The sequence below is a fragment of the Tetrao urogallus genome (assembly GCF_951394365.1).
Source record: "Tetrao urogallus genome assembly, chromosome: 26".
In the NCBI taxonomy this organism is placed as follows: Eukaryota; Metazoa; Chordata; class Aves; order Galliformes; family Phasianidae; genus Tetrao; species Tetrao urogallus.
Genome location: NC_136839.1, coordinates 1100482 through 1127290, shown reverse-complemented (window position 1 = coordinate 1127290; position 26809 = coordinate 1100482). Strand labels below are relative to the sequence as shown.

At 57.9% G+C, this 26809-nt stretch overlaps 2 protein-coding genes across 3 annotated transcripts; one reads left to right on the top strand and one right to left on the bottom strand.

The window, feature by feature from the left end:
* Positions 1–5109: 5109 nt before the first annotated feature.
* On the bottom strand, positions 5110–7093 carry RPL23 (ribosomal protein L23; the record flags this gene model as incomplete). Its single annotated transcript, XM_079547189.1, has 5 exons — positions 5110–5238; positions 5407–5520; positions 6337–6465; positions 6726–6809; positions 7081–7093. The coding sequence occupies 5 exons, from the start codon at positions 7091–7093 to the stop codon at positions 5156–5158; spliced, it is 423 nt and encodes a 140-aa protein (XP_079403315.1). The 3' UTR covers positions 5110–5155.
* A 1805-nt stretch (positions 7094–8898) lies between these two features.
* On the top strand, positions 8899–26809 carry LASP1 (LIM and SH3 protein 1; the record flags this gene model as incomplete). Of its 2 annotated transcripts, XM_079547081.1 has the most annotated exons (7): positions 8899–8967; positions 12289–12383; positions 19951–20035; positions 23810–23917; positions 25697–25847; positions 25924–26018; positions 26603–26809. In XM_079547081.1, the coding sequence occupies 7 exons, from the start codon at positions 8899–8901 to the stop codon at positions 26774–26776; spliced, it is 777 nt and encodes a 258-aa protein (XP_079403207.1). In that variant the 3' UTR covers positions 26777–26809. The 2 variants fall into 2 exon arrangements, with proteins under 2 accessions (XP_079403207.1, XP_079403208.1); XM_079547082.1 differs by lacking the exons at positions 8899–8967; positions 19951–20035 and having other exon boundaries at positions 12303–12383.

The window sequence follows — 26809 nt, the reverse complement described above, 5'->3', positions numbered from 1 at the left end:
GAAAAGCAACTTGTGGGGCAGAAAAAGAGAGGCCAAGGGGAGGGGGCACCCGGATTTGAACCGGGGACCTCTTGATCTGCAGTCAAATGCTCTACCCCTGAGCTATACCCCCGCTGGGCAGCATCTGCCAGGTGAGGCCCTTTGTGGCCGCTGACACAGGCGCTGCTGCATTCCGCTGCCTGCACTCCCAGCCCCGGCTCCCACACAGCATCCCTTTCATTAACCTTAACCTCCTCTCTGCTTCGCATGCTTGCAAACCCTTGCAGGAACAAACCACTGCGATCCCTGCTTACTTTCTCTCAACACACAAACAACAACACGTGGCACCAGCCGCCTCAGGACAGCTTTGGAGGCGCTCACCTTTGCTTCTGTTTGCTCTCAGCACACACATCTCCCACAGCTGCTGCCTCACACTGCGGCTCCTTCACTGCCTGCAGCCTCCCCTGCTGTCTGCCTTCAGCCCGGGGTAAAGGGAAAGCAAACACCCAACCTCTTACAGCTAACTGCTGTGCCATGCCCTGAGTAGGGAAAAAAAGGTTTTTCACATGACTTCTTTTTCCTCAAGCAAAGCATTCGACTCCAAGTAAGCCCTTCTGTAGAGGTGTGAGGTGGACACATACCTGCAACACTCAGATGTCTGCTGTTAAAGTGCCTCTGTTCTGCCCCTTAGTTACAGAATTAATCCACTGCCCACCGCTCTCTGGATGTCTGAGCATTTTGCTGCAGGCAGTGTGAGAAAGAACAAAAGGTGAGGTTTGAAAGCCTTTAGTGACAGAGAGCTAACTATGCATAAACCTGAGGGAAAGAGCCAATTTTTGCAGGAAAGCAGATTTCTGCCAACCATTTCAAAGCGTTGCATCCTACAGCAATTTGGAACAGGGCCACATGGAGAAATAAGGCTGAAAAGAGGTTATCTACTGTTTGAATGTGCAGCAGTGCGGATGTTGCTTTCCTACGAGATCCTCAGCAGCACTTAAAGGAGTAACTGGAGGGGGGAGCACGCAGGAATATCTTACAAGTTAAGCCCACCTCAGAAGCTTTAGTACACACAGCTGACTTTCTTTTCCTCTATGCCAGAGTCCTAAAGTTAAAGGCAGAGTCCTAAAGTTAAAGGCACTATGGGTGAGCAAGTGCAAACGTTGAGCGTAAGAGACAGAACTTTATGTTAATATACGCGCATATTTTATGCCAGCAGCAAATGCATCACAGCTAAGGAATACCACGGCCAGCACTTAATTAAAAACAGGAAAAATGAGTCACGAGCCTCCTCCAACACAGCGCCCGCGCTTATTAAGAGGAAGCTTCCCTGCTCCACAGTCCGAGGCCGTTACAGCCGGCACAGGGCCGCAGGTTTCCCCCCAAACTCCCCGAGCCCACCCTGGGAGCCCGCCGCCCCTCACCTGGCAACGCCCGCACCCTCAGCGCCTTCTCCCCCCGCAAACCACCGCAGCTCCACCACTTTCCCCACCGGCTTCACGCTTCCACATCGTCCCCGCACCGCGCAGAGGCGGCAGCCGCAGCCCCGCATCGACCCCGCAGGGCCCTTAAGGACGGCCTGAAGCCCGAGGGCATGAACCGGAAGTGCCGTGACGTCATCAACACGCGCCGCCATCCCGCCCGTTCCGCGCGGCGCTCTTTGGAGGCGTCACTTCGGCAGGATGACGGGGATAGAAACAACCGGAGCCCTGCTGGCCCCGGCGCCTCGCTGCGGTTCCGGTTCTCACCGGGAAAGGAAAAATAAAAATGAAGCGGTGACGTGAGATAAATCCGAGGTAAATGCACACGTTTAATGGTGCCGAGTACAACGCGCCGCGGTCGCAGCGATGACCGGAGCTACACGCCGCTCGCTTTGCCGTCCTCACTCCGTTTCCCGGAGGTCTGTAACGAAGCGCGGTGTCTCCGAGCAAAACTTCCAGGTCGCGAGCGGGTTCCTCACCGCTCGGTGCGGGTTTAGAACTGGCGACCTCCGGGCTCCCAGCCCGGCGCTTTGCCCCTGGGCTACGTGAGCCCGCGAAAGTGCGCGCCCGGGGCGGCCCGGCGCCGGGGCGTGGCTCAGGGGCAGCGCGGCTGCCTGCGGCTGCGGGGATCCGGGTTCGATCCCCTCCGGGGCACGGCCAGCAGCGCTTGGCTGCGGCCCATGGCCCGGGCTGAGCGCTGCCCCTCCCACTCCAGCTGCCTCCAAAAACCACTTCAGGTCCCCTTTCGTAGAACGGCCTTGTGCTTACTGCTTCCTGTATAGTTAATGCTAATTATTCAGACAGGAAAAACAAGATGTTCCTCCTCCCACTAGCATCGAGTTGTTTGTATATACATGAATTGTTGAGCTAAACCACAGGAAAAATGGAAAAACTGAGACTCTGCAGCTGGTAAGAGACAGGAGACATGTAAGATCTCAGAGGAATAAGGGCACTCCCACGTTTGGTCTGCAAAGGATTTTGGAAGAAGGTTGGAAAAGGAAGGTAAAGAGGGGGCGCCTGGAGTTGAACCAGGGACCTCTTGATCTGCAGTCAAATGCTCTGCCACTGAGCTACACCCCCTGCTGCAGCACCTGGCCAAGGAGCACGAAAAAACACGCACAGAGACCACTTATGTCTGCTGTTACAGTTCCTATAGATCAGCTTTCTTTGATTCCTAATTCACATGACAAGCAATTACAGGCAATAAGAATTGCACTGTGCATTTGCATTAACAGCAAAAAAAGTGTTACTGATGCAAATATTCATTTTGACTCTGTGTGTTCAGTTGATCAGCGTCAAAAACACAGATGTGGACAGAGCAGCTGGCTCTCCGTGCAAGGCGCAGGCAGACAGGGTCTAAAAACAAGGAATGCTGCTCGTGTTTATCTCAGAAAAAGCACCCAATCCAAAGGGGGCACCTGGAGTTGAACCAGGGACCTCTTGATCTGCAGTCAAATGCTCTGCCACTGAGCTACACCCCCTTGAAACAGCACCTGCACAAGGTGATTTTTAAGCAATCTATGCCCAGAGCTCAGAGTTGATCCCAGCTGCTTAGAATCCTTCACTTCACGCATCCCTGGGTGTCCAAAAACTCACACTGCCTTCTACACAGAGCTGCTACCAAGAGTCCAGTCACCAGACTCCCAGAGGACATTTGAAACAATTTTGGCTGTCACTGCTGTGCTGTTCTGTAATGTGAAAACCAGCATGGAGCTGAGCTCACCACAAGGCTGGAGAGAAAAGCCTCGCTTTAAAAAGATGCAGCCCTTCCAAAAAGGAACAGAATAACCCTTCCTGGAGACACAGAGCCGTATTCATCGGCCTTACAGGGAGGTAAAAATGATCAAACTGTGCTTATCACAGCTCCCAGTCCTTTAAGTATCCTGAGAAAAATAACAGCCCCAGGGGGCACCCGGATTTGAACCGGGGACCTCTTGATCTGCAGTCAAATGCTCTACCACTGAGCTATACCCCCTGCTGCTGCCTGCCTGCCTGGCCTCCATTTTCCGACTAATTCCAAACGGGAGTCAATTCCATTATGCAACGCCAATTATTGCAGTGCAGAAAGCAGTGCTCAAGGAAATCTCAGGTCTGTGCTCACCAACACTGCGCTGCCAGTCCTCTTCCCGTGGCAATCCACCTCTTGGCACCAAGGGACAGCAGCGCCGACAGCTGAGGGGAGAAAGAGGCAGCTGAGAAGCTGAAAAGCAACTTGTGGGGCAGAAAAAGAGAGGCCAAGGGGAGGGGGCACCCGGATTTGAACCGGGGACCTCTTGATCTGCAGTCAAATGCTCTACCCCTGAGCTATACCCCCGCTGGGCAGCACCTGCCAGGTGAGGCCCTTTGTGGCCGCTGACACAGGCGCTGCTGCATTCCGCTGCCTGCACTCCCAGCCCCGGCTCCCACACAGCATCCCTTTCGTTAACCTTAACCTCCTCTCTGCTTCGCATGCTTGCAAACCCTTGCAGGAACAAACCACTGCGATCCCTGCTTACTTTCTCTCAACACACAAACAACAACACGCGGCACCAGCCGCCTCAGGACAGCTTTGGAGGCGCTCACCTTTGCTTCTGTTTGCTCTCAGCACACACATCTCCCACAGCTGCTGCCTCACTCCACGCCTCCTGCACTGTCCACAGCCTCCCCTGCTGTCTGCCTACAGCCTGGGGAAAAAGGAAGCAAACATCCAATGACTTACAGCTAACTTGTGCCATGTCCTGTCTAGGGAAAAAAAAAAAAAGAATGAAATAACACAGCAGCTGTGAGCAGACAGAAGTGAGGACACATTTCAGGGCTTGTTCCTTACTCGTAAGCAGGTGTCTGCTGACTGCAAACTTCACTCCTCAAGGAGCAATGCAGCATTGCCTGCAGCAGCTGCTGGATGCTCACAGGGCATCAGGCCTGCTAGGAAGAGGCAACAACTCCTCAGCTGCCCCATGGAAACCTGGAGCAGGAGCTGGGCTCACCATACCCAAGTCCCTTTCCCACCCACTGTGCAGCCTACGCTGATCCAGGGGCTGTAGGCCACATTTTTATCACATTTTCCCACCAAGCAGGAGAAAAGCTGTTCAGAAACATCCACGCTGTTTTTTCAGGCAAAGCTTTTGTCTCCACAAATCTCCGAGCGCAAAGCCTTTCAGATGATCTGGAAAAATCACATCATCCCCCAACCTGCCATTAGCCAGAGACCCGATCATTTGTTTCACTGCTGATTGAGGCTTTGAGGCACGTGCTGCAGCCCCCACCTTGGCTAACAGCAGTGGGCTTCGTGTGTCCTCGCATCGTCCTCAGCAAGGACCAAAGAAATCATTTCAGTTTGCCACACAAACTGCGTGGGGGGGTTTCCATCACAAGAGAGGCACAAAAAGGTTTTGTAGAAGGGCTTTCAGATCTCCCAGCTTTTATCACTGCACACAAAAGTTGGATCAATTCAGTCATCACAGGATCTGTCACAGTACAGCACCCTCCATGCTGACGACACTGCCTCATTAAGACTAATTACCCGATCTTAACCTCCACAGCCAATTTCCTCCCGCTGTGCCCACCCACATTTGGGGTTTCATGGAGGATTTCCCAAACCTGAAATAATTCCCTCAATGCTGTTGTGCTTGGCAGAGGAGCACGCTTGACTCTTAACAAGGCAGACACCATTTTCTGGTACAAGTACTTTTATTTCATCTCCACAAAGATGAACGCGTTCACGCAATGCTTCCTGCATTGGAGGCTATCCTGGGCCACAGATCTGCACACTCCTTGGCCACAGGGCCTGTGATGGCTGAACCTGGAGGAGAGAAAAACAAAGCAGGACGTCAGAGAGCTCAGTCAGCACGGTTGTGTTCTCCTGGGTCCTTGGTGCAGGTGAGCAGAGCCCTCTAACCGAGCACACCAACCCCAGCCATCACAGCCAACGTTTCTCTTTGGCCCGGAGCAGGATTCTGCTTGCCCATACCTTTCATTTCACCTTTATTGTTCACTATTACACCCGCGTTGTCTTCAAAATACAAGAACACCCCATCTTTTCTTCTGTATGATTTCCGCTGCCGAATTACCACCGCTGGGTGCACTGCCAAGAGACACAGCAGGTCAGCGTTCATCAGCATCCCTCCCAGCACAGTCAGCAGCTCACCCCAACACCGAGCTCCACTTCACAGTGCTTCTCTAGGAAGCTGAGTTACACCCTGGGTTCACAGTTCTAATGCAGGGATAGGACCAGCAAGGCTGACACCTCAGTCACTCTATTCCCAGCTTTTCAGCATTCCTCTCGCAGGATGTATTAAACTTCCTTGGTTCTATCTGGGCATACAGCTGATAACTCACATCAGCCTTGCTGGCATCACACTGACAGAGCAGAGCTGATGCCTGTGGGGTCCAGGGACGAATCCTGAAGGCAATAAGGCACTTCCAAACTGACAACTAAATCCGCACCTGGAGAAGACAACGCTCTTCCAGTTTCTCAACCGTGCTTCTAAGTGTGTCAGCTCAGAGACAGCACTCAGCAATCACACCCCTAGGAGGGGGGGGGCAAGGAACCCAATTCCCAAGGCCGTGTCACATCACTGATTGAAACGAACAGCACAGGCTGCCACTTCACCCAAAAGCGATGCTTTTCTCTGCCCTTCCACGACAACTCACTGAGCCACGGCGCACAGACCCAACAAGTGCTTTTGAGAAGGGTGGAGCAAACGCTCCTGCAAGCGGGCAGACGTCTGCCTTCTGATTCCTTCCTAGGCAGATGTAATGCAAGACCTGCTCCTCTGCCCCCTGGGAGGACACTGCAGCGCTCACAGACTCAGCAGGAGCTGCCTGTTGCTACAATGAAGTGTGGGTTGAGGAGCGCCACGCAGGCACTGCAGGCCCGGCTGCTCCTCCCCACGCTCACCCTTCTTCCTCAGCTCCGGTTTGCCCTTCTTGACAGTCGCCATCACCATGTCACCCACGCCGGCTGCTGGCAGTCTGTTCAGGCGGCCCTTGATCCCCTTCACGGAGATGATGTACAGATTCTTGGCACCTGTGGAGAGAAGAGCTCAGGATCTGTGCCGAGATGCTGCGCCTGCAGGGACTCCAACCACCCCATCACCCAATGAGGCAAACAGCACAGGCTGCCACTTCATCCCAAAGCGATGGCCTGTACAGCACGGCCCTGGTGAACGATTTGCAGCAGGAAAAGGGCCATCTCCAGACGCACCCCCAGCTCCCTGCCTTACAGCTTACAGCTCACCCCACACCCCCGCAGGGTCCCCCCAGACCCACTCGCAGCGGGGCACCCACCGGTGTTATCGGCGCAGTTAATCACGGCTCCCACGGGGAGACCGAGGGAGATGCGGAACTTCGCTCCGGAGGAACCTCCGCGTCCTGCGGGCAGAGGAGAGCCATGAGGTCACCGCCAGGCGGCGCGGAGGGGCTGCGGGGCGGGGGGGAGCCAGCAGAGCTGAGCGCCTGGATGGGCTACGGGGCACCGGGTGCGGCCCGCGCTGCTGGGCGGGCCTGACACCGCTGCCGGCCGAGCCCGGGCCCACGCAGTGCCCCAGACCCCCAGCATCCTCCACGCCCCTCGCCGCGGCGGCCACACACGCAGAGCGGCGGATGGAACCGGATCCCAGCCAGGCCCAGCGCCCCGCCTCACCTCGCTTCGACATCTTGGCGCCGGAAGAGACGGAGGCGCGCGAGGCACGCTGGGAAATGGAACCTCCCCGGCGGACGTCACGTGGCGAAGCCGGCCTGCGTCACGTGAAGGTGGAGGATCACGTGGTAAAGATCACGTGACGAGGGACGGCGCGGAGCCGACGCCCCCTGCAGGCGATTCTCCGCGCTCTCCGCGGGCAGCGCCCGTAGCCCAGAGTGCGCCGCGGGCACCGGGAACGGCTGCCGAGTAATCAGAGAGAATTTGGGTGAGAAATCCTTCTTTCTTCTAAAAGGTAGAAAGCAGGAGAGTGGAAATAAAAAAAAGAAAAAGAAAAAAGAGGGGGCACCCGGATTTGAACCGGGGACCTCTTGATCTGCAGTCAAATGCTCTACCACTGAGCTATACCCCCGCGGCCCGCAGTGTTCTGTGCTGCGTGCTACAAAAGTTGCCTTCGCTTTTCCCTGCACACAACGTTTTCTGCCCCAGCGGCCTTGCAGACCGCAGCTCCACGCCATCCCTTCACGAAAAAGGGCTTTGCTCCGCGGCAGCACACACCTGATTTCCTCCAGGTTGTCCTGATGTGCTCAGGAGGGAAGCACGGAGCTGGGAGCCTCACAACCTGCGAGCAAAGAGTGGGAATTCATGCAGTACGCGAGGTGCTGTGACCTGGGTGAAGGGATGCAGAGCACACACAGCCCGTTTGCTGATGGCACAGAGCCGGGGGGGCGGCTGACAGCAGAAAGATGCGCTGCCATTCGATGGGAGAGGTTGAGAGCTGCTCAGAGAGCGACCCAATGGAGTCTGACACACAAGGGGGGGTCTGACACCCGTGGGAAGTAACTGCGTGTATTGGTACGGAATGGGGGCTGTGCTGCTGGAAAGGAGCTCTACAGAGAAGGACCACAAGGTGACCACAAGCCAGCAGTGTGCCCTGGTGGCCAGAAAGGCCCGTGGGAACCTGGTTGGCCAACGATTGGCTGAAGGTTGACTGTGAGACAGTGCAGATGGGGGGCATCGGTGCTGATTGATGTCCGAAGGGTGAGGGCACGGGGGTGGGACTGGGCTCTGTTCGGTGCAGAAAGCAAAGCGTTGTGATAACTCACAGCTCTGGGTGAGCTCCTGCCGGTGCAGCTCGGGGAGATGGAAGAGCTGCCCTGGGAGCCCGGGGACCTCCGCTGTGCGCAGGGGTGGGAGCCGTCCCTGCGGAGCGTTTGGGTGCGGAGCGGCTCCGTTCCCCGCAGCACTTCCTGAGCCAAACGAGGAGAAACCGCCCACGGAGCAGCGCGACGCGTCTGAAGCCGCGATGAGGCGGGGGGGGGGGGATGGAAGGAGAGAAAAAGACAAAATCCCAACGAGGGGGCACCCGGATTTGAACCAGGGACCTCTTGATCTGCAGTCAAATGCTCTACCACTGAGCTATACCCCCGGCTGCCGCTCCGCGCCCCGCGCCGTGATCCTGTGCGGGACCGCGCGGTGCGGGGGGGGGGGGGCGGGGGGGATGCGACACGTGGAGCCGCTCGAGGAGCGAAGCGCGTGCGCGTGCCCGCGCGGAGTGTCGTGTCGCGCAACGGGGCCGCGCACCCGCGGGGTGGGGTTTGGGTTGTGCAGGGAGCAGCGATTTGCGCGTGCAAAGGAGTGCGGGAGCGCGCGTGAGGGCGGCGGGGCGATGCGCGTGGGTGGGCGCGCGCTGCCGCCCCGCCCCGCGCGCCCCCGCCGCCCCTCCTCCCTCCCCCCCCCCCCCCCTTATTTAGGGGCGCGGCGCGCGGGCGGCGGCCCAGAGGCGGACGCGGCGGCGGCTGCGGGGGGAGCGGGGCGGCCATGAACCCCAACTGCGCGCGTTGCGGGAAGATCGTGTATCCTACCGAGAAGGTGAACTGCCTGGATAAGGTGAGAGCGGGGAGCAGCATCCCGCAACCCTCCTCCTTCTCGACCCAATCCCCGCCACCGCGTTCTGCCCGCACCGTGCGGAGCGGTCGGAGCTGTCGAGGGGGGGGGGGAGAAAGGCTCTGGATCCCGCAGCGCCGTGAGGCGGAACCCATCTGGATCCCATTAGCAGTGGGGGTTTCTTTTTAAGCTCCGGTTCCATCGGGCGCGTCCCCGTTCCCGGAGCTCTGCGGTTCGCGTTGCTTTCTCTTGCTGCTTTCAGTATCGCTTCGGAGCGTTTCTTTCCCCGTTAAAAATAAAGCTTTTCTGCCACCGGCATTCTGTTCTCGAGGAGGGGGTGATGGGGGGGGGGGGGGAGGGGTGCAGCGATCTCTCGCTGTTGCCCCCGCGGGACCCCCGGAGCCGCCCCCTCCCCTCCACCCCCCCCCTCCACCCCCCACTCCGGGGCGCTCCCGCAGGTTCTAAAATAAGTAACTCGCGGAATGCGCCGATCCGCGCAGCGACATTCCTGAGCCGCGCAGACCCCGGGGCCGCATTTTTCACGGATGAGGTTTTTTCCTGACGCTGGGAATCGGCCGACGCCGATCCATCAGCGCTGTGTCCCACAGACCCTCCCGTCTGTTTCAAGCTGAGAAGTGGCTCTGTCTGCACAGCAACCCCCGCGGGTGTCCTGGCGGGGGTTCATTGGGGGATGGGGGGATGCGCTTCCTCCTATGCGCGCAGCCCCGCGCTGCTCTCACTGCCCGCTGTGCGTGCGGGGCTGCGGGAACAGCTCAGGGCTGCGGGGGCTTCGCTCTCTGCAGCCCCCCGTTAATCCTTCCTGCGGCTGCACGAGTCCCCCCGCCTCCCGGAAAGCACGACCCGATCTCTGCTTTTACAACGTCCGCGTCAGCTCCGTGCAAAGTCTGAAGGGCGGATTTGCTCGCACCGCACCGGGTGGCCGCCGCGGGGGGAGCGGTGCGGAGCGCAGGGTGACGGGTTTGCCTTTTCCCGGAGCGAAGCGCTGATAGCGGCAGCGACTGATCCGAGGTCCTCGGCTGTGTCGGACGGGGGCTGAGCCGTTTGGTTGGGATCTCAGCGCCGCTGCTTTGCACGGAACGACGGCTCCATTCGGCAACGGGGTGGGGGTTCCCTTGCCCAAGGCTGAGGGCTGCGATGCTTCCGCTGGGGGAGCGACACGGGGCTCCTGTAGTGGTGCTGTGACTGTGAAACCAAGGTGGGATTTGCTGTTAGTTCCTTAAAGTGGCCACAAACCCAGCGGGGCTCTCCCTGTGCCGTCTTCATCCTTTGAGTCCTGAATGGTGCAGCAGCAGCAAAGGATGAGCTGTGGGTGCACATAGCTGTGAGCTCCATCCCCGTTCTGCTGCACGCAGGTGGGAACGGTGCTCCGTGCACTGCATGCCCAGCAGAGCAGCTCCGGGCTGTGGGGGTGCAGCACTGTGCAGCTGTGCCTGAGCTCTGCTCCAGGAGCTCTGAGCACCTCAACCTGGGAACTGAAAAGCAGAGCCATCAACTCTCCTGAAAAGAAGCTATTTGGAGCCTGGCCTCCTTTCTCTGCTAGAGGGTGAGGGGCAGCAGGATGGGAAGTATGAAGAGCTGCTGTTCCTGTGCCTGTTGTGCTGCTCCTTTGTGGTGTTGGTGTGGGTTCGTGCATACAGTGCCGTGTTGGGGTAAGGTGATGTTCAGAGGTGGCAGTGCTGAGGGCTGCAGGCAGCTCATCTCTGGGTATTCATGTTGTTATGATGCTGTGGATGGCTGGAAGGCTGTATGTAACTTATGGGATGCTCTGAGGGTTGTTGGTCCGTCTGTCTCATCTGAAAGCACGGGGGAGAGGGGAAAAGTGGGCAGGATAGGAGCTGGGCGACGGTACAGGGCAGTGCAGTGCGATGCCCCTCTGCTCGGCCACCGTTAGCAGGAAGCCGAGGAGGAACTCTCAGGAGGAACTCGCAGGAGGAAAAGCACAAATACGTTGCTCTGAGCAACTGAGAGGCGGTGAGTTGTCCTGCTCCGCTGAGTCACAGCGCCCAGGGCTGTGTTTGTGCTCGGGGTGTGGCGCTGGGGGTGGGTGGCACAGGGCTGCTGCTGCTCCTGCAGGATGAGAGCACGGAGCAGAGCACGGCGCCAGCAGTGGAAACAGATGCTTAGAAGCTCTAAGGTGGAAAAAACATTACGGGTGGAAACTGTAGCACCAGCAGCAGCTGTTCTCCCTGTGTTCGCTCACTGCATCGCCTGACTCGCAGCTCTGGGTGCTGAGCTGCTGCCTTGGCTCTGCTTGTTCCTTCTGTGTTTTTGTGGAGCTGCTGTGGGCACCTCGCGTGCAAAGTGTGTCTGCTGATGGAGGAAGAGCCACTGGGGTGGTGCTTTCCTTCTTCAATTCTCTCACTCAGCTCTGCTCCCCAGGCGTCACTCCAAGCCCCCAGCCCTTCCTGGGACCCTGGGCACGAGGTCACAGCAGAACACAGCTGGGGCCAAGCATCCTGAGGGGTCACACAGCTGCTCTGAGCTGCTCTCACAGGGCTCCTTCCAGCCCCTGGGTCAGAAGGGCCCTAAACACTCCAAATGTGTCTTTAGAGCTCATGCTGCGGCCAATAATGTCGGGTTGTGATCTGAATTTTGAGTCTTTAACCTTGAGTGTGAGCTGGAGGAAGAGCTGTGCTGCTGTGAGTCTGTGCCTGGCATTCAACTGGGGTGTGCAGGGCTGGGGGAGGATGCCCACACCCCCTCCCCAGCATCAGGCTGCTCATCCTTATCACTCCAGCGCTGCCCTGATAAGGTGCTGCTGTGTCTTCCAGCAGTGGAGGAGAGGGCCTTGAAGTGTGCATAGGACGATCCATGAGGTTTGGGGAGGGCAGTGAGGGTGGGGGGGACCCTTTGGACACCTGTGTTGGACCGAGTGCTGCTCATGGGGGGGGGGGGGGGGGAGGCTCTTCTTTTCTATCTCTATCTCGCTCCCTGGGCTGGGTGTCTCTGCAGCTCCCCTGCCCAGCTCTGGGCAGAAAAACCCACAGCTGTACCTTTGAAGCTGCAAACCACAGCTGCTGGCTCTGCTGAGTGCGTGCGTGAGGAGGAGCTTTCACTCACCTCCTCGGCCTAGCCCTGTGGATTCCTGATGTGGAGATAAAGCAGCACGCTGCTGTAACGCAAAGTCATAAATGCTGCTGCTGTGTTGGGGTGAGATGCATTGGGAGAGAGTCCTGTGATGGTGGGAGGCCCTGCAGGGGCTGTGGGTGTCAGCACTGGCATCTCTGGGCTGAGTTTAGCAGAGCAGGGCCGTGTCCCATCAGAACGGAGCCTCGTGCTGACGCTCCTCTCCTCTGTTTGCAGTTCTGGCACAAAGCATGCTTCCACTGCGAGACCTGCAAGATGACCCTCAACATGAAGAACTACAAGGGCTACGAGAAGAAGCCCTACTGCAACGCGTGAGTGCTGCCACGGGGGGTTGGGGCTGTGGGTGCTGGGGGGTCCGTGGGGTTCTCCTCCCTCTCAGTGGTTGATTTTCTGATGTCCCACCATGTGGGGTCCTGGAGCCCTGGTGTGGTTCCATGGGACGGTTCTCCATTGCTCTGCAGCATTTGGGGATGGGGAAATGGGTTCTGGCTGTGTCCTGGGATCCAGCCCTGCTCAGTCTGCAGGTGGATAAGATTCTGCTGTGTGTGTTTCTTAACGTCTATAAAGCAGCTTTGCAATGAGATCTTTTGTAGCTGTTTCTTATACATCGACGGATCTTAGGAGGAAAATGAGATGATGTGCTGCTGCTTAGCACTTGTGTAGCGAGCTCCATTCACAGAGTGCTCTAAAAACTCTAATCCTGACAACATCCTTGTAAGATGGGTATTAACCATATTAATGCCTAAGAATAGAATAGAGAAGCAATAGGGCTGTCAGTCAGCAGCGCTGCAGCAAAACTCTCTCGTGTAGCTCTGCTATTGCTGGGAGCGAAGGTGGTGGAGGTGACACAACCCTGCAGGGCTGAGACGGTGTCCTGTGTGTCCCTTTGGGGGTGGCTGCGTCCTGCAGGGTGCGAGAGCCCTCAGCAGCCCTTGTTGCAGCCAGAGCCCCCTCCCCTGTGCGCCCCACGGCCTGGGATGTGCCCATCCCCGTTCGTACTGCAGACCTGGGGTCCTGTGCTGCTCCTTCCCTCTGCTGCTGTAAGGGAAGTGGGATAATAATGGGAAATTCCTGAGATTCCAAGGAGTCTGCGCAACCCCGACCCATCTCACTTTCTCAACCCCCTCTGCTCCAGAGCTGCCTTTGATGCTGGCTGTGGCCTTAACTCTTTCACAGCCGCTCAGGAAGCCTGGGCTGGTCTCACAAAGACCCACATCACATTGTGCCCTTCCTGCTCCGTGTGGCCGTGCCTTAATGCACAGGGAACTGGGAGCTGCTGGCAAGCAGGGTGAGGTTGTGCTGCCCAATGCTGTGGGGCAGAGCACAGGGCTCCGTGCCGCCCCAGGAGGGACAGGGGGACGTGGGGCAGCCTGGTGGATCCTGATGCTGCTGGTGCCTGCAGGAGCTGGGGAACAGCAACGTTTACTCTGGCAGGGGAGCGGCTGCTGTGCTGAGCACAGGGTCTGCTCTGTTTGAGCCGTGGCCTTCTGCCAAATTCCGAAGTTTCTTTCTTCAAGAGAGCAGAAGGAAGAGGGCCGGGCTTCCTCCTGCTCTGCCATTGCCCTGCAATAAATCCGGGCGCAGCCTTTGGGTGGCTGCAGCTCTGGGCTCCCTGTGGCTTTGGTGCTGTGATGCAGCTGGGTGCTGCCGGCGGTGTTTGGGGCTGGGTTCATCCCATGGGAGCACCTCGAGCTCCAGGAGGTGGAAGCAGAGGCAGGGGAAGGGCTGTATGCAGATCAGGGATGGAGGAGAGCTGAGCTGCAAGAGGCAGAGGCTGCTGGAGAGGCAGAAGTGTTTCTCTGCCCTGTCCCAGTTACGTGATCGTTCTGTTCATCTCCCTCGAGAGCACCTCCAGACAAGGCCAGGCTTCATCATATTGCTGTGGGCTTGCTTGAATTCCTGCTGATCTCAAAACAATTGCTGTGCTGAACGTGTTCAGCTCAGACAGCCCTGCTCCAGCACCCCCTGTGCTGCTGGGTTTGTTCCTTGGCTGCTCACTCAGCCCCCCCCTTGTTGGGTTTGCATGAGGCACTGCTGCTGGCTCACCCCTGCACCTCCTATGCTGGCGAGGGGAGAGGAAACTGCATTTTCCCCTTTGCTGAGGGGCTCTGGTCTGTGCCAGTAGTACATGGTGTAAGTGTGCCAGTCCCTGCTCCCTCCATCTGCTGTGTGACCACAGCTGCACCCAGCTATGCTGTCCTGTGTGTGCAGTGTGGGAGTGCTGTCCTCCAGCAGCCCCATCACCTTCCTTCCCATTGCTGACCCCAAGGACCCCCCTGTAGCCCCATCTCCGCTTTCCACGCTGTGCTGTCCCACACCCCCGGGGCTCTTGGAAAGAGAGGAGCCCCAGCAATGCGTTCTTGGCTCCATGCAGTGCCCCATCTGGTAGCAGCTGCCTCTGTTCGCACAGTGAGCCCTCAGACCAGGGGGGGAAGGGGGGCAGAAAGGAAAAGAGGAACAACTGTGTGCCAGGGGGGTGTCTGGGTGTTTGAGTGGCACTGGGTTGGGGCTCTGGGTGGAAGGAATGCCTCTGTGCTGTGGGTAGGTGGGAGCAGGCAATGGAGTATGTGGGGAAAGGCCCCCCCCATCCCTCTTCTGCACGGAGAGGTGGGGGTCGTGTGGAAGCTTTCATGCCCCCCCCCCAGCTCTGGGGTTTGGAGGAGGGGCAGCGCTCTCCTGGTGCAGGTATTGGGTGCCCGTGCAGACACTGCCCTATTGTTGAGCTCTGCTCACAAAGCAGATGGTGAGTGAGCGTGTTTGCTGAGAAACGCAATCCTGTCATCAGGGTGGGGGTCTTCACTGCAGCTCCACGCACAGCAGCAAAACCCCCAGCCCTGCGTGAGGGGGGGGGGGGTTCAGTTGCAGAGCCCCTGGGGCTGGGCTGCTGGTGGCTGTTGTGTTCCCAACCTTGCTTATCCGTGCCTGGGGCCAGAGACCTTGTGGAAAAAACCAGTAGTGCTGCGATGCCGGCTCTGCTCCCATAAACAACACTGTGAGGGGGGGGAGGGTGGACAGGCAGTGCTCTGTTTGGGGGTGGGGGGGGGACAGGGTGGCTGTGAGATGAGCATTACTGCTTCCAGGAGCTGCTGCTGCTGACTTCACAGCTTGGCAACACCCTGCTCTGCTTTTGCTTGAAATCTTTCCACTGTGGATGAAAGCAGGTTCTTGGAGCAGGCTGCTCGCACTGCAACACCCTCTGGAAGTGCTGGCACGGCCTCTGGGAAAGAGGGGGGGAGCTGAGCAAAGCCCCAGGAAGGCAGTGCAGTGTCCCTGCTCAGCACTGGGTTCCTTGTGCTGGAGCTGTGCCTGCGGGTCCCCTTCTGCCTCCAGCATGGGGAGGGCGCTGGGGCAGCCTTGGTGAGGAGCTCATCCTGCAGAGCTGTGCTGTGCTCAGTATGGGCTGGGAACAGATGCTGGGAAAAGCAGCAGCTGCACACACAGAGGGCTGGCCCAGCCATTTTGGCAGCCTGAAAACACTGGGAGGAACTGAGATCCCACTCTGCAGCCTGCTCCTTTAGGGCGGGATGTTTGCAAGCTCTCTGCAAAGTAGCAGGGTGCTGTTTTCACTTAAGAAAGAACAACAGTTTATTATTGTTTAAGTGTGTCCCTGTGAGCCAGCAGCTCCGTGATGGGCAGGATGTGACCGTGCAGCCTGCTGGCAGCACTCAGCCTATTGCTCCTGCTGCATAACTCTTTGTTCCCAAAGCTGCTGTGCAGCCGTGGGGGTGATGCTCACCTCCTGGAGGTGTGGGGTTGTGCTGCACATCTGCCCAAAGCATTCGCTTGGAGCCTGTGTGCGAGGGCAAGCGATGCACCAAGCACTGCTTGCTGCCAAAATGCAGCACACGGTGGCCATGCAAGGAAACAGAGGTGCCTTGGAGTCATGCCGAAAGTGGCTCCTCTTGTTCCTGTTGTCTTGCAGAAGCATCCCACTGCTGACCTTACAGGAGAAGTGTAGCTCCATCTCCAAGTGCAGCCCCACGGCTCCGTGGTGGGGCTGTTTTGGGGGGTGTATGGGAGGAGCTGCTGTCCCCCCCATGCAGCTCTTTGTGGCAGCTCTTCAGAAGAGCTCCCACCCCCATAGAGGCAGCAGGGAGTCAGCTGGGGGTGCAGAGCAGACAGACCCTGATCCCTGGTAATCCCCAGCTGCCTCCAGGTGCTGTGGGGCTGACGGCCCCAAACTGCCCCTAATGCAGCAGCCAGACAGGCTCTGTCCACCCTGCAAAGACTGCCCTGACCTGGTTTAGTAGCACAGCACGAGGTGTCTGGGGCTGTGTTGGGGTTTGCTCCTGTTTCTGGGGATGGGACAGCATGCATTGCCTTCTGAGGGGTGTCTTCAGCAGCTCTATGGATGGTGCCAGCAGAAAGTGAATGGGGGAGAGGCCCCAAGCAGGGATGTGCATCCCGTATCGCCCTGCTCTGTGTCCCTGCATGCTGCTCTGTCTTGCCCATCAGCAGCCCCATTGGATCCCGAGTGCCCCATTCATTAGGCACTAATTAGGTGCAGGGGGCCCATTGGGAAAGGCCTGCAACTGGCTCTTGCTTCCTCCCAAGCTCTTACTTCCCAATCCTATGCAGAGCTGCTTCCTCTGAGGCGTTTGGCTCAGCACCACGGGGCCATGGTGCAGTGCCAGGACCGCGGTGGGCACGGATCCTTTTTGTGCTGGGTACCAAAGGCTGTTGCTCACTAATTGCAAGGGTGGTTTTGCTGTGTGCTGCTCTTGCTTCTGGAGGAGGCAGGTCGGGTGCTGAGCAGCTTCCTTACCTGCACCAGTTATGGGTCTGACTGTGGGGTGGAGAGCACAAGAGCACCCTGCATGGGGAAGGACGCTCCCTGCCCATCCCTGGTGCAATTCTGCTTCCTGCACGCTCCCCCAACCCGACACAATCCGTCGGTGCTTCCTCATTAAGATTTAATTTACTGCTCTGAGCGCTGTGGCTGATTCTCATGCATACGAGATGGTTTCCCCATTGCAGGGAGGTGGACATCTGTGGTTTGTGCTGAGTGTCCCCACTCCTTCGTTCCCAGCCTTTGGAGCAGGCGGATCCCACAGCTCTGCATGGAGCTGATGCCCGTCCATGGGGGATGTGGTTCACTTGGTGCATTTCCTCCCATTCCCTGCTGCAGGACGATCGCTGCCCCCAGCAGCAGATGTGGGGCTCAGGGCTGCAGCCCTTGGGGAGGCTCCTGCAAAATCTCACTGACCAAAGAAGAAACCCAATGCTGTTCTGTGCCCCTCTCCTTCATCCCTCCCCGGCCCCTGCCCACGCTGTGAATGGCATCAGCGTCTTCCAGAAGATGATGATGATGATTTTGCCCTACAGCCACGGCTGTGTGGTTTCCCCCAACGTGGCAGGGATGATTTGTGGCATTGCTTTGCAGTCCTGCAGCACTGGGGGCTTCCTCCTCCCCACACGCCATGCTCGGACCCTTCTCCGTGCTATTAGCATGCCCGGAGCATTGGATGCTGTTGCCATGGAAATGGGATGATTTAGACTCAGAGAGCACAGAGCTGTGACAGAGATGAGGCTGCAGCTCAGTGCTGCACCACTGTGATTGCCTTTGCCCTTTGCAGGAGCTGCACAGTGTCACACTGTGCTCTGCTGCTCTGCATGGCTGCTGCCCCCCGGCCCTGGGCTGAGCACAGCACCACAGCCAGCAAAGGGGTTTGGACTGTGTTGCTTTTGTGCTTAAAAAGTGCTTTTGTTCTCTTTGACCTCAGTGTGAGTTAAGCAGTGGCTTCCAAGAAGCTCAGGAAGAGGCTCTGTGCTGAGCTGTCCTCCAGTGCTGCTGAGCTGCAGTGATGCATGGAGTGCATGAATGCTGCTGCATCAGAGCCCCAGCGCCCGGAGCAGCCGCCTCCTGGCACAGCGTTGGGATGCAAGCACACATTTCCTGCAGCCAGGTTTGGACACTCAGTGCATGCACTGCTGGCTCTGCAGCACAGATACCGTGGCTGTAATGCACGTGCAGCATTCAGAAGCACCTTTCTGACTGCAGCCCTGCTCCTTTTGCAGCGGGCAGCAGTGGGCTGTGTGCCATGGCTGCGCTGCTGGTTGCTGCCTCTAGAACATCCCTCGGGCAGAGGCTCTGCTGTGGAGCTGCTGCTATGATTCCCAGTGGTTGGAGGGGTCCGGAGATCATCCGGCCATCCCTACAGCTTTAGCTTCTGGGAGAACCAACCATTGAGAGCTCTGCTTTCACCTCAGCTCTTTGGCTGTTGGCAAAGCCACCCCGGTGCTGCTGTGTTGCGTTTGGTCAGCGTGGAGGAGGCAGTGCAGAGCCCAGCAGCCCCAGCTGGGTGGATGCTGTGCCCCAACGCCATGCCCAGCCGTGGTGGGAGCAGAGCCTGAGCACACAGTGTTGAATCTCCCCCGTCAGATTAATCTAAACAGAGATTAAACCATATCCTAGGGGCGGTCTGTGATCTGCTCTCATCCAGCGCTGCTCCTTGTCCCTCTCAACTGCTGCTGAGCTTCCTTTCCCCTTTCTGCAAACCACATCTGCTTTGTCTGCTTTCTGGGTGTGCGTGGGGGGGTTTCTCTGTTTTCTCAGCGTGGCTCTGGAGTCTATTTTTGTTGTCTCACTTCCTGCGTTGCTGCATGAGGTATGTGCTGCTCTCAGGTCCGTGTCTCAGTGTCGTGGTGCAGATGGTTTCCTGCTGCGCTGACCGCAGCGTGGACAGCCGTGGGCAGAGCTCTGCTCACACTGTGTGCCGTCAGTTCCCTGTGGTGACTGTCAGGGCGCAGTCTGGGGCTGTCAGACCCATAGGGCTCTCACGTGGTGTGGGTAGGGATGGGGCTGCAGCTCCATCAGGTCAGGGCTCGCCTTGTCTGCCAGCGTGGGAGCTGTGGGCTGCCTGGTGCAGGGACAGCAACGGGACGGGGATGGGGTCAGAGCTGTGTGCATGGGCAGCAGATGCATCTGCAGGGTTTGCAGGTTTGTTTTCAGCCCTGCTCACCTCCTTTCGGAGCCACCGTGGAGGAGGGGAGAGCTGCCTTGTCGGGGCTTTCAGGAGGGTTTGTTCAAGCAAAGGGAAGTGAATGTGAGTTGGGGGTGCTGCTGCTCTGTGCCCCCCAGACCCAAAGTGCTGCATCTGGGGGCAGCTGCCATTGCATGTGGTGGTGCCTGGCAATGGATCTGCTCATGAAACCCCCCACGTTCCAGCAGCTTTGCCTCTGCTTTTCCACCTTCCTGAGCGGGGGAAGGGCTGCGTGAAGTGTTCCCATCTCAGGGGGAGCTCACAGCGTTTGTGTCAGATGTTCACCTCCTGCCACGCGTGAGTTCACCCCACTGCACATCTGTGCTGATAGCAGAGGCTGCGTGTGGCACTGCAGGAATGCAGCCCGGCCGTGGCTCTCCTGCTTTACAGCCCCGTGTTGGGCACATGCTAAGCAATCACCCCACGTGTGGGATGGGCGTAGGTGAGAAGCGCCCCGGGTCAGACACCGTTCTGCTGACGGAGCTCCTGCTGGGTGGTGATATCCTCAATGTGAGGTCTGTGGCTGAAACTGCAGCAGAATGAGCAAGGAGAGCTGTGGGCTCCTCTGAGCCATCCTGCTGGGAGCAGTGGAGCAGAGGCAGAGCGGTGTAAACCAAAATGTTTACTTGGACTGATGTTACCAGTGACGGTAACTGAAGGTCCTGGTGAAGGTGTCCCGGGGTCCATCCAGAACTCGGGCACAAACCTACAAAGACATTTTCCTCTGGGAAAAAAAATAATGACGTGAAAAAAAAAGCCAAACCTTCCTTATCTGCTTTTCCCCATGAAAGCAGCAGAGTGCAGAGGGGTGGCTGCTCCAGGACGACACCTCCAGCACGGTGCTATGGAGAGGGCTGGGCACCCAGTGCTGACGCTGTCCTTTCCCCCCCTGCAGACACTACCCGAAGCAGTCCTTCACCATGGTGGCAGACACTCCCGAGAACCTGCGCCTAAAGCAGCAGAGCGAGCTGCAGAGCCAGGTAAGCATACATTGTGTGCTGCAGAGCCAGGTGAGAGCTGCTCTGTGCTTTGTGCTGCGCCTCGTTGTGCTGTGTTCTCTGCTCCGGCGCGCAGCAGGAGAGCTGTGCGTGGGGCTGTTTTGCTGTTTGCTGTTCCACTCATTTGAGGTGGCTGTGAGCTGCCTCCCCCAGGCACCCCCAACCCCGCAGTGGGATTTTCCCTGCTGGCATCCAGCATTGCAGCGGGGTGAAATGGAAAGGAGGGGCGTGAGCTCTGCGGGCGCCGGTTTTGGGTGAACCCAAAGGTTGGAGGGATTGGAAGCTCTGGCAGGCAAAAACGAGCAGATGGAACAGATACCAGGGGGTGTGGATAAAGTGGGAAGAGGGGAGGCTGTGGGAGGAGGGAGCTGAGCAGATGTGCCCCATTCTGTGCCATAGGGTGTCCCCAAAGTGCCCAGCTGTGATGCAGAGCTCCGGGCACTGCTCCTCCTGGGGGTGTTGGGATTGCTTTGGGTGGGCAGCAGGCAGAGCTGCAGTGGGAGAGAAAGCATCCAGGGGCAGTTCTGGCTTGAGTCACCGTCTCTGGGGAGAGCACAGGATGTGGCCACTGTTCTGGGAATCTCTTTTACTTCTTTTTTTTCTTTTTTATTTCCTTCAATGGAAAGGGGCAAAGAGGAAAGGGCAGAGAGTCCACCCAGAGCTGTCAGCATTGGCTCAGCGCAGTGCTGGCAGCGGATGGGCAGAACAGGGTTGGGGTTTGCCCAGGGTTGGTGTGACGTGAGCAGTCATCCTTTGGGGTCAGCATGTTCCCCTCCACGTGCCTGGAGGAGACGCTGCCCTCCTCCTCCTCCTCTCCCCGTGAGCCTGGAGCTGGAAAGCAAACAGAATGGGGTCAGAACCTCACCTGGTGGCAGATAGAGCTGTGCTTTGCAAGGCCGGCCCAGCAGCACCCTGTGCACCTGGATGGAGCTCAGCCCAAGTTCACTCTGTGCTCCAAGGAGCCACAAAGGGGACACGGTTGCTCTTCCTCAGTAATAATCCGGAGAACCGTGTGCTCTGCAGCCCCCGGTGCTGCTTTTCCAATGAGCTCAGCTCTTCATTATCTCTTGCTTATTAAAGTAGACCCCGGGGAGGGGATGCTGGCACTGCCTGGGCTTTTCTGCAGCTCGCTGGGACGCTCGGCTCCTGTGCTGTGTGCTGTGCTGGATGTGGCTGGAAATGAAAGTAGGTTCCATCCTCTGCGTGAGGTCGGTGCGGGGTGCCATCCATCCCATTTCCCTCTGCACTGAGTGTCTTTAGAGCCGTGCTCAGACCTGGAGATCTGCTGTGCCTGGAGCAGGTACAGTGCCCTGGGAGGTGCTGGGGGCTGCATCCCATTCCTGCACTGCTCCTCCACCACTGCAGTGTGCGTGGACCCTTCTGAAAGGAAGGGACTGGAACAGACACGCTGTGTTGTCTTAACATTCCCAAATGCTCAGCTACTGCTGTATCTTGTGGGAGGTGAAGCAAAGCCCTGTGCACAGCCCCTGTCACTGCAGGGGCACTGTGGGCACTGGCAATGGGAGCAGCACGTTGCAGGGCTGGCTGTGTGTGCACGTGGCATGAAAGGGGCTGGGGTGCAGCCAGGGGCTTCCAGCCTGTGGGACAGTGGCACCCACATCTTGGTGCTGGGACGGGCTGAGGGCATGGCTCTAAGAGCAGGAGGGAGCAGAAGGGATGGGTAGCAGTGAGACACGGGGCAGCTGAAGCGGGTGGGAGCTGCCCAGAGCCCCCCATGGAGGGCAGACCCTGAATGTGCTACAGATAGGATCTTGGTGCCTTTGTTCTGCCCACACAGGGACTCTCCTGTTTTGCATTTCTCCAAGTGCTCCAGCTAAGGCTGCCACTGCTGTGCTTTGTGAACAGCCTCGTAGGGACAGCAGGAGCTGAGCAGACCCCTTCAGAGAGCCCTTCTGAAGCAGGAGCTGAGTTTGGGCTGTAAATGGAGCCGATGGTTGGCAGCTGTGTGAGGGAAGGGGCAGTCAGAAGGTCTGTGGTCCTCCGTGGGGCTGCTGCCAGCTGGAGCTCTGCAGCTCTGTGCTTCCCTTCACAGCTGTGTTTGTGGGTGACCCCAATAGGGGCGATCTGCCAAACCCACACCCCAGCAGGACCGGCAGAGCCGGTTGTGCACCGGTAACAGGGCTGCATGCAGATCCACCACCTTCCTCCTCTATTTGTGTTTGTGGAGAGGGCGTCTGCTGTTCCGGTCACTGCAGACGCTGGATAATAACAGCCTGTGTAGTTAAAAGTGTCTGCAAAGCGACAGCTTTTACGCCTGCAGCCTCTTCTTGCAGCCCACGTGCGGCGAGCAAATCGCAGGGTTCCCCTTCTGTGGTTACTCCCGAATGCTAAAAATGGGCATTTTGGGAGCAGCCGCCCTGCCTGAGCGCTGCAGGTACCCACAGCACCAGCAGGCACCGGCTGCCTCGTAAGGGCAGGGAGAAGCAGAAAATTGCCCATTCTGAGCACTTCCTCCCTTTTTCTGCTGTCTGTCCTGGCCACTGTGATGGCTGCAGCACTGCAGTGTCCCCCTGCTCCGTGTTTTCCCTCCCAACATCACCCCAGTGCCCCTGTCCTGCTCTGATTGCCATGGGGCAGAACCTCCCCTGCAGCACGCGCTGTGCCCCACATCTTGGCATCGTTCCCCCCTGCATTCAGGGCAGCCTCAAAGGGGATCCTTTTGGGCTGCGTTGCTCTGACCTGGGTGTTAAAGGGAGAAGAAGAGAGGGGTGAGATTCAGGAGGGTAAATGTACAGAATATCAAGGGAACTGCTTAGCCCTGTGATGAGCTTCATGCTTGAGGATGCTCTACCTTTCCTTCTCATGCTCGTTGAGCTGTGCATTTGCAGCCCGATGCGTAACACCCTGAGGTTGCTCCTTCCTAATGGCACTGTTTGTGTCCCTTACCCCAACCAGCTCCAGCTCTCTCCCTCATTGCCGTGGGCAAACAGAGGCTTCTGCCCTGAAATCGGTTCCTCCTTGATGTGCTTTGGCATCTCGGTCACGTTGTTACCCTGCAAGGGAGGATTCTGCAGCCCGGTTCATTAAACCTTTCCTTTCTGAGTCACATCAGAGTTACCAGTTGTGGACTGTGCCGTGTGTGCTGTGGCTGTGGGGAAGGGGTGGAGGCTCTGTAGCTCCCATAGCTTGCATTTCTGCTTCTGTGCGGGGCAGGAGCAATGTGTTTGCAAGGTGCAGCTCAGGGCTGTGTGCTGGAAACGTGGTCTGGACGCTGCACAGAGCTACTGAAAAGCATGCAAGGGGACGAGTGAAATAAAGCAGGGCTCTGCTGGAAGCGATGCTGGTGGCAGTCTGGCGAACAAATAGGGCTGCTCATTTCTGCTGGCCTCCAGCCCCACAGCCTGCTCTGTGATGGCCATCCTGGGCCTTTTCTGTCCCTCAATGTCCCCTGGTGGAGCAGTGGGTGCAGCTCATGGAGCCCTCAGGACCCACATATGGGCAGAGAGCTGCGGCTGAGCTGACCTGCAGTGGCAGCCTGCAGGAAATGCAAAGTGAATCCAAGTGACCCCAGCCCTGCTGAGAGAGCAACAGGATGAGCAGAGCACAGGAAGCTGTTGTGTTTCAGCTCTTGGCAGTGCCTCGTTTTACTGTTAGCAGATACATTATGGGGGCTCCCTGCACGAAGCCAAGACTCAGAGCTGCTGTGGGGACAGCGAGGTCCGTCTGGGTGAGCAGAGCAGCTCCACGCACTGCATTCCCCCGCAGCTCACTGTGTTTGTTCTTGATCCCACCCAGATTCGCTACAAGGAGGAGTTTGAGAAGAACAAGGGGAAAGGCTTCAGCGTGGTGGCTGACACCCCGGAGCTGCAGCGAATCAAAAAGACTCAGGATCAGATCAGCAACGTGAGTGCCTTCTGATCGCTGTGTCTGATGCTGCTGCGCTCCTCTGCTGCGGAGCTGTGTGCTGGTAGGGGGGGAGGGAGGCACACAGCATCACCTGAGCTGTCACCATACCTCATTGTCACCCAGGCTGTCAGCACGGCCCACTGAGCACGCAGCACCGCGTGGAGCTCTGGGCTGTGTCTAAAAGAGACCCAGCTCTCCCTTTCTAAAAACAAGAAGCCCACGTCTGGGTTGGCTGCATCCTGCTCCCCCCATCCCTGTCCAGGTGCTGTGTGCAGGATGTGGATGGTTGTTTCCATGGCGAAGGAGGAGGATGCACACACACACACACACACAGAGCTGCTGCATGGGGTGCAGCCGACCTGGGGCACAGTGACACGGCTGCCTGCAGCACTGCATCCCTCCAGCAGCACGCAGAGGGTTAATTAACCTTTAGCTGCTGGTAAAAGTCATGTGTGCAGTCCTTATCTAACAGCCCAAGCTGTTGCAAAACCTGGCCCAGCAGCAAGCCAGGAGGTTCCTCGCCGAGCCCTGGGCCTGCCCTGAGAGCTGCAGCTTTGCATGCAAAATGCTTTGGGTTTCAGAAAGCTGCCATGCCTGTGCAAGGAGAGGGAGCCCACATGAAGGAGCTCATAGACACACACACAAACACAGCACACCCCATGGGGCTGGAGGCGGCTGTTTGTTCCCTCTCTTTTTGATCCCATTTGCAGCTCTGGGCAGCATGTGGGGTCCGCAGGGAGTTACCTGCACATCCAGACCTGAAGGCTCTGCTTAAGTTGGGAGCTGCTGGGTGGATTTTCCTGCACAGGAGGCGTTCAGAGCCCCGCAGGCATCTGTCTGCCAGCTTGGCATGGCCGTGACCCACTTAGCAGCCCCTGCATGCAGCCTGCTGTGCCAACAGGGCTCTGCGCTGCGGGGGGATGAGCAGCACAGGGGCTGCAGGCCGAGCTGCAGCACTGCCCCAAAGCATGAGGTGCAAATGCAGCCCTGCACAGCAGGAAACCCTCTTAGGAACGGAGCTGTGCAGAGCCCAACACTGTGCCTCTGAGCATAGGGAAAGTGCAGTCAGTTCTGCAGCAGCATCCCCGTCCCTGCAGCTCTGCTCCGGGCTTTGCTTCCCGCCTGTAGGGAGCCCTTTGGAGTGCCCTTCAGTACAGCACTGTTTAACCAGCAGACAAATGGGCTCCAGGTGCTTCCCAATGGCAGGGTATTCATTAACAGGAGCAGCTATTAATTTTTACACCGTGCCCAGGGTTGGGTTAACCCTTTGCTGCAGTGTGTGCAGGTTGGGATCGCTAAAGGTGCTTCTGCTCTGTGCTCCTGCGGTGCGGGGGGTTGGGAGGCTGCTCCTGAGCCTCACCCATGTTTGGAAACCTCACAGATCCCACCCCAGGACCCTGAAGTTCTCCTTCCCCTTGCTACGAGGGGGAGTCACCCATTTTGGACTGCCTGGTCCTCCCCATGTACCTTAGTGTGCATCCTGACCACAGGGATTCTCTGCCCCTTCTCCAGGCTCTGGGAGCTTCTTGTTCACTCTGCACACACCTGAATGCTGAACCCTTCCTCATTTGGGGCATCGCTGCTCTATTATATAGGATTATATAGGTTTCCCTCCTTCCCCTTCCTATGCCCACTCCCATCTCGAAGCAGCCACTGTGCTTCCTGCCCTGCTGCCCTTGTGAAAAGCAGCAGGCTGGGACCAAAGGATGTTGCTGGGGGGCTGGGGCCTGCAGAGCTGCCCTGGGCTGCACTCTGACCTCTCATCCTCCTCCGTAGATCAAATACCATGAAGAGTTTGAGAGGAGCAGGATGGGCCCCAGCCCCAGCGAGGGCGCGGAGATGGAGCGCAGGAACTCCCAGGAAAGCGCCAATTACCGACGGCCGGAGCAGCACCAACCACAGCACCACGTCCAGCCCAGCAACCCGGGTAAGGGCCGTCCCAGCACCTGGGGGCTTCGCGTGGCAGCAGATCCTGGTGCTAATGGTGTATTCTTCCTGCCCAGTTTACCAGCAGCAGCCACCAGCCTCGCAGTCCTATGGCTACAAGGAGCCTGCAGCGCCCGCCTCCACGCAGCGCAGTGCACCGTCCGCAGCGGGGGTGAGTGAGGGGTCTTCAGGGTCCCTTCCAGCCCACATTGTTCAGTGATCCTGTGGTCTTTGAGGTCCCTTCCAACCCAAACCATTCATTGATCCTATGATCTTTGAGATCCCTTCCAACCCAAACCGTTCTGTGGTTCTGTGATCTTTGAGGTCCCTTCCAACCCAAACCACTCATTGATCCTATGATCTTTAAGGTCGCTTTCAACCCACCACCATCCCATTTTTCAATGATCTTTTTGAGATCCCTTCCAACCCAAACCATTCATTGATCCTGTGGTCTTCGAGGTCCCTTCCAACCCAACCATTCTATGGTTCTGCATTCTTTGAGGTCCCTTCCAACCCAACCACTCTATGGCTCAATGATCTTCGAGGTCCCTTCCAACCCAACCCAACCACTCTATGGTTCTGCATTCTTCAAGGTCCCTTCCAACCCAACCACTCTATGGTTCTGCATTCTTTGAGGTCCTTTCCAACCCAAACCACGTGGCGATCCCGTGATTCTTTGATCCCATGGCCATTGCTGGCACAGCCCCGTGTTCCCCGTGGTGGGCTCCATGCCCGCTGACCTCTCTCTCCCCACAGAAGCGTTTCCGCGCCGTCTATGATTACAACGCGGCTGATGAAGACGAGGTCTCCTTCCAGGATGGTGACACCATCATCAACGTGCAGCAGATCGACGACGGTTGGATGTACGGCACGGTGGAACGCACGGGCGACACGGGCATGCTGCCCGCCAACTACGTGGAAGCAATCTGAGGGGGTTGGAGCCAAACCTCCCCACCCCGTGGC